Source organism: Oryzias latipes, chromosome 1 (genome assembly GCF_002234675.1).
Source record: "Oryzias latipes chromosome 1, ASM223467v1".
NCBI classification, from domain to species: Eukaryota; Metazoa; Chordata; class Actinopteri; order Beloniformes; family Adrianichthyidae; genus Oryzias; species Oryzias latipes.
In genome coordinates, this window is record NC_019859.2 from 8,517,091 (window position 1) to 8,528,815 (window position 11,725).

General features: G+C 37.3%; 1 protein-coding gene across 2 annotated transcripts; it reads left to right on the plus strand.

Moving 5' to 3' along the window:
* Positions 1-1,299: 1,299 nt before the first annotated feature.
* Positions 1,300-9,379, plus strand: commd1 (copper metabolism domain containing 1). 2 transcript variants are annotated; one of them, XM_020713926.2, is made up of 3 exons: positions 1,300-1,529; positions 5,761-6,063; positions 8,745-9,379. In XM_020713926.2, exons 1-3 carry the CDS (start codon positions 1,356-1,358, stop codon positions 8,850-8,852), a joined length of 585 nt encoding a protein of 194 aa, XP_020569585.1. In that variant the 5' UTR covers positions 1,300-1,355; the 3' UTR covers positions 8,853-9,379. The 2 variants fall into 2 exon arrangements, with proteins under 2 accessions (XP_020569585.1, XP_004065718.1); XM_004065670.4 differs by having other exon boundaries at positions 1,336-1,529; positions 5,761-6,051.
* Positions 9,380-11,725: the final 2,346 nt, after the last annotated feature.

An 11,725-nucleotide genomic window follows, 5' to 3' on the forward strand; every position in this document is an offset into this window, starting at 1 on the left:
GAATTTCTCTCCATAGGTTTGCAACCAAATATCTGTAAATTCTAAATTTTAAGATTATTATTGTGTGCATTATCTTGCATTGCCTTTCCACCAACAAAAATTAAATGTGTACAAAATAATATTGTGCATAGACGAACGTGTCAATAGCACATAAAAGAAATTTGAAAACATTGTTTTTAATTTGTTTTCAATATTTGTCAGTAGAAACCTTGCTAAAATGTTTTTTAAGCATCTTTTTGAACTGATTTTTACCGTACCTTGACTTAAAGTCATCTTAAATTGATTCTTTCCACATAACTAACTAACATTAATTATTTTAATGAAAAATGTCAGGAAAAAAATAGACTTAAAAAAGTAACTATTTATTTCAGCGACAATTCGATTCATATAATTTGTGGTTGCCGATTCACAGTTGAAATTGGTTGATTCTGAACAATCCCATTCTAAAATTCTAAAATCAATCCAGGACATCTTTATCCCAAAAAACCAACCAGTGTGACTCAGAGTACTGAACAGTGCAGGTGAAGTTTTCCAGGATTCATTGTATTTCTTGCATGATAATCAAGTGTGAATTAAGTTATTTTAACAAACAAACAAGTAAACAAGAATTAACAAAAAAACCATTCACATTTTAGTTTCCTAAAGTTCATTCCTTGTTGTTTTTCCACATCAAAAGAATCCAGGGGAACATTGTTGGAATATTCTACCACACTGTTTAGTCACATGTCTTTGCTAAATTCATAGTATTTCCACACATTGGACTGGAATGATGGACTGATCAGTTTTTACTGTAATCAGAATCGGTTTATCTAAATTTGAAATGATTTTATCATGGTAAAGGTTGATTCTATTTAATTCCATTACCAACTTGCCTTAAACAGATTGTTCTGCTTGGATCATGGGAATATAAATTGATTTATTAATTAATTATTAATTAATTATTGTTGGTAATTAATTGTTAGACCCCTATAAACAATGTTAAATGTTTGCCAATGATAATTCACAACAAAAATGAAGTGCTTTGTCCATAAAAGAAGAGGAACAAATAAAAATGTGAATATTTGTGAACTTATATGAGTTGTTTTATCTATTACAAAGATTTACAAAAACATTCCTTTTGAAATGTGCTGCTACATTAAATATTAATAGTCAAACTAATGATTTTCCTGTTTATAATTTTTTAGAAACATTAATACAATTTTTTTTCTTTTTTAAAACTACATAAGATAAAGATTTGAATTAAAAAAATAAAACCTGTAAAAATTTTTTGTTATAAATTACCATTCCCACAATGCCTTGGAAACTGTCACGTGATTTTACGTACAAGCGTCACGTGACACCAACAGTAGGCAAACATGGCGGACGTCGAAGTTCCGAAGTCTTTGAGCGGTCTGTTGAACGGAATCGCTCAAAAAATGTTTTTTAACAATGACGAAATGACAGAGGAGCTGCTGAAGAGCGAACTTTTCCCGGAGCTGCCGCAGGAGGAGTTCAAGGCTCTGCACGAAAAGATGAGAGGCCTCCTAAAGGTAAGAAAACACTTGAAATGGAAGAAGAAACAGACAATTTTTTTCCCTAAATTAAACGCCTCGTCTGGCTTAGACAGAAATTATATTTCTTACGCAAACAAAACAAAACGAAAAGGAAAAATTTCTTCTGTAAAGGAAGCTGTGAATTCTGACCGCCGCAGCAGGTCCGTGAAGAAACTCGATTTACATGAAAAGCGACATAAATGACCTGAAACAAGTTACATATTAGGCAAACGAATTAATGCAAATTAAGCAACTAAATAAATGCAGAAGTTGCCACATTAAGTGGTTAAATTTGCTAAAATTGTTGGAGAAAAAGAACTGTGAATCATAAACGCCACACGAAGAAACTTCTAAAGCTCATGAATGAAAAAACGATAACTACAAAATCGTAATACGTTTCCAAAAGAGAGGATAACACATGCAATCAACCCTTATCTTTAAGTACTACACTTAATATTAATTCAATATGATAGCAAATTATACTATATAAACCATGTACATGTACAGTGTACGAACTGAATTGAAACATACGTTTATGAAATAGTAAATGAAAAGTAAACTTCTAGTACGTATACTGTAGCTCTAAGTATATTTGTAGTACCCTTAAGTGGACTACTTTTTGCAAAGTTAAGCCTTATGATTTTTTTAAGAGTAAGGATTTTAAATAGTTGCCATGGTAAGTTATTCATCATAAGCAATTTTCTTTAGTGCAAACCTCTTCTGAACTGCTAAAAGTCTAATATTTAATACTAAAAAAAAAATCTTTCTTGCTCAGTTTGCTCCTCTTCTTCACCCTTAATGTTTTTCTCCTTCAAAAAATACAAGAAAAAAAATCCCCGTTGTCATCAAACTTTATTAATCTAAAGTACATATGTTTATATAAGATATTCGATGCTGAATTCCTTTTTGGAGTTTAAGTTGGTGAAATAAGTTCTGTTAGGTTTTTTCGCATCTCACCCCAAGCCTGAAAGATATGGAGGCATCACCGGACATTCTGAAATAAATATATACGCCATTAATGAAATGTGTCATTATTTAAAATAGTCATTAAATAAATAGAATTGGAAATAACAAATTACAAAGACAATACAATTTTTATACATTTAAAGGTTGAAGAAAAAAATACATTTTACTTCTTGAATGGATTGAGATAAAACTATTTTATATCTATTATTTTTGTAGATGTACTTGTAATTATCTTTTTTCAAAATAAATATTAACATATTTTTTGGATTATTTGTTTTATAAAAGAAAAAATACATGTTTGTTCAAACACAAAAAACAGAACAGATGGTTGTTTTTTCATGCAAATACATTTTAGATTTTAGGTAACATGTTTGCTGTAAACTACAAAAACTACAGTAAACTACTCTACTTTTCAAAATGAGTCATGAAGAAAGCAAAAAGAAATATTTTCCTTGTTTTTTGCGAACATGTTAGTTTTCCTTTAGTAGGTACATTTCTCTTTGGTTTCATATCATAGTTTATTTTCTTTGAGCATTCAGTGTTATTCAGACAACAAATTTGGGAATTTTTCCCTTCATTTGTTCTTTTTTTTTGACATTCTAAGCTCGTTTGTTCTTTAGCCATTGCTGAGATAAATTTATGTTGGTATTTTGGAAGGAAACCGCCAGAAAGAGCCAGTCTGCTGAGGATGAACTTGGTGGTTATTTTTAGTTCAGTCTTGGTGCAACAGCACCACCTAGCGGCTGTAAATACACATTACATCCTGATCAGAGTACAGCAGCAAAGCATTTCTCTTTTGTTTGTCTTTAGAATAGTGATTTAATCATTCAAATTAATCAGTGTAGTTTCAGTAATCTATCAGAAATAGGCACTTTGATAATAATAATAATAATAATACATTTTATTTATAAGGCGCTAGGGCTGCACGATATGAGGAAATTTCGTGATGTTAATAATCAATATTGCGATGATGATCTAACTTGCGGTAAATGATCAAATAGCAAATCAACCAACAACATTTCCATTTCACTGCAACAGTTTAATTCAAATTATATCATGGTCCGGGTATATACTCGATTCTGATTGGTTGCTGGGTGTGCGTCAAAAAGTGACATACAACAGGATAACCGTGAAAAAAGAAGTTCCGGTCACCTAGCTTAAATGTTCTTTATCACTGCGCCGGCTTCTTTAAAACAACCTTTTGCTTCATCATCTGGACAAAAACAAGCGGTAAGAGGTGAACTTTCTCTCTGAACTGATGCTTTATTCAACTCATCGGAAAGATCAGCTTAAATATATTGCTTTATATTGCCAAATCTTGACTGCAGCGGTGGTGCGGCGCAACGCGGACTATTCGTACGCTGTTTGTGAGAAAAGCGATACAAATCGGGAAAAAAAACAAGAATTAAGAGCAAAAAACTGGTTAATATTTATTACTTTTGTAAGTGACCATGGTATGAGCTTTGCGTCGGACGGTTCAGGCTTCCACGGTGTGCGTTAAAAAGTGATAATGCACACTTCTTCGGCCATTAACCCTTACTAAGAGTCCACATAACTTCAATTACACTCCAAATGACCCTGATCTACATAGGAGGCGAACATCTAACATAAGAAACCTCCAAACTAAACAAATAAATAAAAGAGCTCCATCCAATTGGTCCACTACGTGAAGGCGTCCATCTGATTGGTCAAATGCATAAATGGATTTATTTGACTCGTTAAAAACTTCTAGCTGCCATAAGATTGTTTTAGAACATTTAAGGTAACAATTTATTGCAATTTTCACAGACTTTTGCATATTGCACAGCTTGATATTGCGATAATGATACATTTGCGATTTATTGTGCAGGCCTATCAGGCACCTTTCTGAGCACCCAAAGTCGCTTTACCACATATATACAGGATATAAAATACAATAAACAGTTAAAATAACAACAATTTAAATATATATATAATTATATAATATAATAATATAAATAATATATAGATAATATATAATATTTGAGTTAACTTTGTGTCTAAATGTTCATTTACAGTTGACACATGAATAATCTAAATGCAGTGAAAAGAGTTTTAAACAAAAGATTCAGATTCAAATCAAATTGATATTTTCTTTAAAAATGCGGACGTAGTTATTCAAATCCATCAATGCTTTAAAAAAAAAAGCTCGTTTTCAATTTTTATTGCAAAAAAATATGAATGAATGATTCACTTTTTACTCAAATTAATAGTTAACTGAAAACAGTTTTTCACAACCAATCAAATCTAGTTTCAGAGTGAAATTTTAACTTTAAATTGATGATGGTGTTAAATTTTAACATTTTTCAAACTGAAGTTGTGAATTGAATCAGTTCTGTGTTTCTGCAGTGATATGCGCAATGTTTACAGTTAAGCAAGTCACAGATTCTACAGGTTATTCCACATAAAAAGCTGAGTTTGGTCTGAAATGTTCATCCTAGAAACACTTGAGCTGTGAAAGACAGAATCGAAACTTAGAATTGCAGAAATCACATCCTTTCATGTTTTTTTTTAAATAATTTATTTGTATATTGATGCAGAAAATAATTATTAGGTCAATAACTAAAGTTCCCCTCAAAACTCTGTAATGTAACCCTGGTTGTCGATGACAGAGGTCAAAGGTCACCAGGTTTTCACTGGAGCTCCTGTTTTGGTCCATTGTTGATGCAGATCTTCTTAATGTTTTGGGGCTGTTGCTGGGCAACATCATATTCTACCCTCTCCACAGACTCTCTGTCGGACTGAAGTCCAGAGACTAGCTAGGTCATTCCAGTAGCTACTTCTTTGCTGCCATGGCGATGTGTTTGGGATCAACGTCCTCCTTGAAGATGCAGCTATTTTTTTTTATCCTCTGTGCTCTCACTAACAGAAGGTTTTTGGCCAAAATCCCTCCATAGATGGCTCCATTCATCCTTTTCTTCAATAAAGATCAATTGTTCTATTTGCAGAAAAACAGCCCCATACTATGATGTTTCCACCTCCATGTTTCACACGAGGTTTGGTGTTGTTGGGATGAAGCTCGGCATTCTTCCTAGAATTAGAATTGGGAGAAGGTCATGTGATGAGACTCACAAACACGAGGATTTTCTGGATTCTATTTTTACATTCTGCCTCTCATAGTTGAGTCTACAATGACAATTTTAGGCTATTCTCTACTTTTTAAGTGGGAAAACCTGCAGAATCTGTGACTGCCAGATACTTTTTTGACCTCACTCGGATGTTCTGCTCTTCCTTTTCTTCTCAGTCCATCTCCACAGCAGACATGGACCACGCCCAGCTGGAGGCCTTCCTCACAGCGCAGTCTAAAAAGCAGGGAGGTGGCGGGGTGAGCGCAGAGCAGGCCGCCGCCCTCTCGCGCTTCTGGAAGAGCCAACGCGTCCGCGTGAGGGAGCGGCTGCTGGCTCAAAGCCGCTGGGAGCCCTGCCTCAGGGGCCTCTCCTGGAGGGTGGACCTGCAGGCCGCCGGGCGTCAAAGAGACACGGAGCACAGCGGCCCAGTCGCCCTGATGGAGCTGGAACTCAGCAGAACCGGACAGGCGAGTCACAAAGTACACCAAAAATGCATTTTAACAAAAAAATCCAATTTGTAGCCAGGGGCTGTAAGCTAGCGGGAGAGCATGTCCTTTTTCAGAACCCACTCAATGCCTTTTGGGGTCATGGCGTTGTTGGAGCCTATCCCAGCTGCTGTAGGGCGATGGGGGGGGGTAGACCCTGGACAGGTCACCAGTCTGTGCAGGATCACACAACTAGAGACATCAGTCAACCTATGGAGCATGTTTTTGAGCTGTGGGAGGAAACCAGAGGGTCCGGAGGAAAAAAACACAGGGTTTCAAACCAGGGTATCCTCACTGCGAGGTGAGAGGTGAGAGAGCTAACCACTACACCACCATGCAGTCGTCCCTTTTTATGATCATGATCAAAAGAGGTTTGGAGGACATGCAGAAACTTTTCACGCTTTTGTCCCTTTGCAGTTTATGTCGGTACCGTCTTGGGCTGCATGGTGGTGTAGTGGTTAGCACTCTCGCCGCTCATCCTGGTTCAAATCTTGTGGAAAGTAAGTGTGTGTGTGTGCGTGCGTGCATGTGTGTGTGTTTGTGTGAGAGAGAGAGAGTGTGTGTGTGTCATTGGTGTGGGTCTGTGACGGACTGGCGACCTGTTCAGTGTGTTACTCGGCCTTGCTAGACAGTAGCTGGGTAGACTCCTGCGACCCTGGTAAATGGTAAATGGCGTATACTTGTATAGCGCCTTTCTTCCTACAAGGACAAAGCGCTTTACAGTCACAGACCCATTCACCCAGTCACACACACATTCACTCACACATTCACGCACTGGTGGCGGCTCCGCTGCCGAACACAGGCGCCTGCCTACCACCAGAGGCAAGGTGGGGTTCAGTGTCTTGCCCAAGGACACTTCGACTCATGGGCGTGCAAGGCCCAATCTTACGATCATGGGTCAACCGCCCTACCGCTGCACCACGGCCGCCCTGCAAACAGATGAATGGATGATTTATTTGCTTCAAACGTTAATTCAATTATGGTTTCAATAAAGTCAAATCCAGATCGAGTCAAGATTAGTCAATAATCCTGCCTCCTTTTCTCCTTTAATACCGATTTTTTTTTTTTTTTTTTTAATGTGATGATAAAATTAGATCGGATTACCTTCCAGGGCCGTCAGACCGGCTTTTGTCATCTGGTCTGTCCTTTCAGACTATCAGACTATGTTAGGATTGCCGCTGAGTATTTACTGCTGCAGTAATCCAGATTGTGGGGGCAGAATTTTCCCCGCTGGAGCTGCTCGGTCAGGCGGATCCTGGTGATGCATTTCATTTGTTATTTTTTAAACTTGATTAGTCTGGCGCTTGTTTTCATGTTTGTGATGATTCTTCTATGATCAGAAAAATGCTCCCAAGAGCCAGATGTGCTGTTAGATTATGTTCTATTGAGAGGAAGGGGTAGCAGCTGGAAAGAAGAGGGATTCATTTATTTTGTTTTAAATCACAATCATTGACTTTTGCCCACTTTGTTGTTTTTTGTTGGATTTTTCTGTTTACAAAACCAAGGAGGTCCTGCTTTGATGGAGGAGGCAGGTTGTGGGTTAGAGTCCCTGGGTGAGGGGTTCCTGAGAGGCTTAACCTTTTGGTGATATGCCATACAGTCTAAATTGCAGGTTAAAGAAGAATAAATGTGCAATTATTTTTAGAAGGACGGGATTATGATGGACAGACACAAAATCTGGATTTAGACCAACACAGGAGGAGCTGGACTACAGTCACTTTACTGCCAGTCGAACAAAACCCAGACGTACAACTTTTCCTGAACGCTAAAGTAGCTTTGTGTCTCATCACTGAATGAAACATTGATATAAAAGTGGGCCTGCACAATAAATCGCTAATTTATCGTTATCGCAACATCAAGCTGTGCAAATACGCATATCGCAAAAGACGGTGAAAATTGCTATAAACAGTTAAACAATCTTATGGTTGCTTGAAGTATTTAACAAATCAAATAAATCCATTTATGCATTTGACCAATCAGATGGACGCCTTCACGTTGTTGACCAATTGCATGGAGCTCGTTTATGTTAAATGTTGGCCTCCTGTGTAGACAATGGGTTAACTTTTATTTAAATTAATCTGCTGCAGTGAAATGGAAATTATTTTTTTGGTTGTTTTGCTATTTGTTCATGTACCACAAGTTATATCGCCAAAGTATGTGAACTATATCAGATTAATTAGGAATTTAATTGAGTCAAAACTAGTGAATCTAAAGAATCTACTCAATCCAGGCTCTGGTGATTTTGAATCTATTCTGTAAATCTATGGTGCATGATTTATTATTAAATTATTAAATTTATTTATAAATTTAAATTTATGTAAATTTATTTATTTACCCAGCTCTAGTTCTCATATGCCATCCCTTGGTTGCTGGAGCCTATCCAGCTGGTGTTGGGCTGGATTGGAAGATCCCAGACTTGGTTCCCCTCTGCCTCCTGCCCATGTGTCAAAGGGTTCTTGGGCAAGGCACTGAAGCCCATGGTGCCCCTGGTGGTTTTACGTTAGCGCCAGTTTGTGGTAGCGGAGCCGCCATCAGTGTGTTCATGTGTGTGTGAATGGGACAGTGACTGTAAAGCACTTTGGGCCGCCTAAGAAGTTAGTAAAGTGCCACTAAAAGCACCTTCTGAATAATATGATCGTTTTTAAGTACATTGAGTTTTTTTTCTTTTCTTTCAGGACTCAGAGTTTGTGTGTGTGGAATTTAATGAAGCCAAAGTCAACGAGGTTCTGAAAAAACTCTCTGACATCCAGGAAAGCATTGACAGAATTGTTCACAGAACCTAAGAGCTGCTGAGCGGCAGCGCTCTACTGCACTACTGCACCCCCTTCCTGCCAGGCGGAGTACTGCAACAAAGCAGCATCGACCAGTTTGTACGCACTCTGAGAGAATTCGCACTTTCCATTACAACCTCTTAAAGACTCTGACAGTGGACATGTGTAAAACTGATAGAAGCGTGTAAAGGTATGCACATATGCAGTTTTCAACATATTTTGAAACTAAAGCTGTTCAGAAAGCAGTGATCTAGTGTAATAAAGACCAAAATCATTCCACCTCAGACGATGAGGATCAGTATTTATCAACAAACATGAACCTTTCAATGCTAAAGTTAATTTTTTGTAGTTTTTTTTTTATGATGGGCTCACCTCAACTTAAAAAAGTAGAATTTTCCACTAGACGTTAAGATTTAATCTGTTCATTTTGAAATAATTGTGTCCTTAAGCATCTCATCATGTCCAACACCTTAGAAAACTTTGCCTGTTAATAAATAAAATGTTCAAATGTGAAGTGTTAATAAAAATGATGCATAGAGTTTCTGTTTTTTGTGGTTTGAATGGGGATCTGGCCGACGTTTCTATGGCAACCACTCTCGCCAATCAGGAGTAAGCTTTTGAGAAGGCCACACCCCTTCCACTTGAAATTGGGTTCACATACATGTCAGTGGGTGTTTGGTTGAGGACATGCTGCTAAAAAGTGACTTGCAAAGAGAGAGTCCTGCATGTCATTAGCATCTAAATGCAAATGCTAACGTAGCTGAGGGAATAGGAATGGATGACTGAATGTGCAAGCAAATGTCTAAATGCTAATGGAAATCTTATTAATATAGTCCATTTAATCAACAAAATACTTGCAGATCAACTAAAATAGTATTTTATTCAATGAAACACAGTAAGAGAAGCTAAACTAGCATGCTAGCATCTCCATGCTGAATTGGAATATCTGCTCTTAGCCATTCTTGTCATCTGCAACTTGGTGCTCATTCTAGGAAGTTTGCAGTATAAAGCAGACCATGATGGATTTTATGCCAACTGCTAGCCTCTCATTGGTAATTTCCATGGAAATCATTTCAATGCGTTCACGTAATGTAGTAATATGCATTTTTTAAATATGAGCAAACACATGCATCTTTGTGTTCATACCTATTTTATAAATTTCATGCAAAGCATGCTGAATCCTTGCATGAAATTGACAATATTAAATTTACAAAAGGAAGCTCCAAATGTACACATTCATCACTTGCTAGTCACATCTATGCTAAGCTAACACGATGTGTTAAAGCATTTCTTCTAGGGGTGTAACAGATGAATCGATTTCTATTAATGTTATCGAACCAGATTGATATACAGTACATTTACATGATGTAACACAACCGAGTGCATCACAGGGGACAACGCACATGTGATGGCAGCCAAAAATGATAAACCCATCATTTCAGTCTAAATGTGTGGAAACACTGAATTTTACAAAGTCATGTGACCATACAGGGTGGTAGAATGTTCTAATGTTGTGTTTGTATTATTTTGATGCGGAAAAACACTAGATGTGAATGGATTTGCCATTAATTCTTGTCTACTTGTTTCTTTATACACATATTGAATTTATACTTGATTATCTTGGAAAAAAATACAAAGAATGTGGAAAACTTCACCTGAACTGTTCAGTACCAAAGTAATTATCTCAATGTTCCACTGGTTGATTCTTTTTTGGCTAAAGATGTGCTGGATCGATCTTGGATCAGTAAATAGGATCTTTCAAAATTAACCAAAATCCAAAGTGAATAGCATTTCCAGGCTAACATGGAGTGGAGCCAAACATTTACGGTCAGGGGGATAAATATTTGGACAGAGACACATTCTTTATAATTTAGTTTCTGTACATTAACACAGTGAATTTAAAAAAAAACAACTCAGATGCCATTGAAGTGCAGACTTTCAGCTTTTATTCCATGGGTTGAACAAAAGGATTGCATAAAAATGTGAAAAACTAAAGCATTTTTAAACAGTCCCTTCATTTCATGGGCTCGTAAGTAATTGGACAATTGACTTCCATGCAATTGCATGGGCAGGTGTGGGCAATGCCCTTGTTATGTCATTATGAGTGAAGCAGATAAAAGGCCTGGAGTTGATTAGAGGACTCATGCTTGCATTTTGAAAATTTTGCTGTGAACAGACAACATGCGGTCAAAGGAGCTCTCAATGCAGGTGAAAGGAGCCATCATTAAGCTGAGAAAACAAAAGAAAAAAAACATGCGAGAAATTGCTACAGTATTAGTAGTGGCAAAATCAACAGTGTGGTACATCCTGAGAAAGAAAGAAAGAAAGAAAGAAAGCACTGGTGAACTCAGCAACACAAAAAGACCTGGACGTCCACGGAAGACAACAGTGGTGGATGATCACAGAATTATTTCCATGGTGAAGAGGAACTGGTTCACAACAGCCAACCAAGTGAACAACACTCTCTAGGAGGTCAATCTTCAATATCCAAGTCTACCATAAAAAGAAGACTGCATGAAAGTAGATACAGAGGGTAACTGCAAGATGCAAGCCACTCATAAGCCTCAAGAATAGGAAGGCTAGATTGGACTTTGCTAAAAAGAATTTGAAAAAGCCAGCACAGTTCTGGAAAAACATTCTTTGGACAGATGAAACCAAAATCAACCTCTACCAGAATGATGGCAAGAGAAAAGTATGGAGAAGGCGTGGAGATAACTCATGATCGAAAGCACACTACATCATCAGTAAAACACTGTGGAGGCAGTGTGATGGTCTGGGCGTGCATGGCTGCTAGTGGCACTGGGACACTAGTGTTTATTGATGACGTGACACAGGACAGAAGCAGCCCAATGAATTCTGAGGTATTCAGAGACATACTGTCTGCG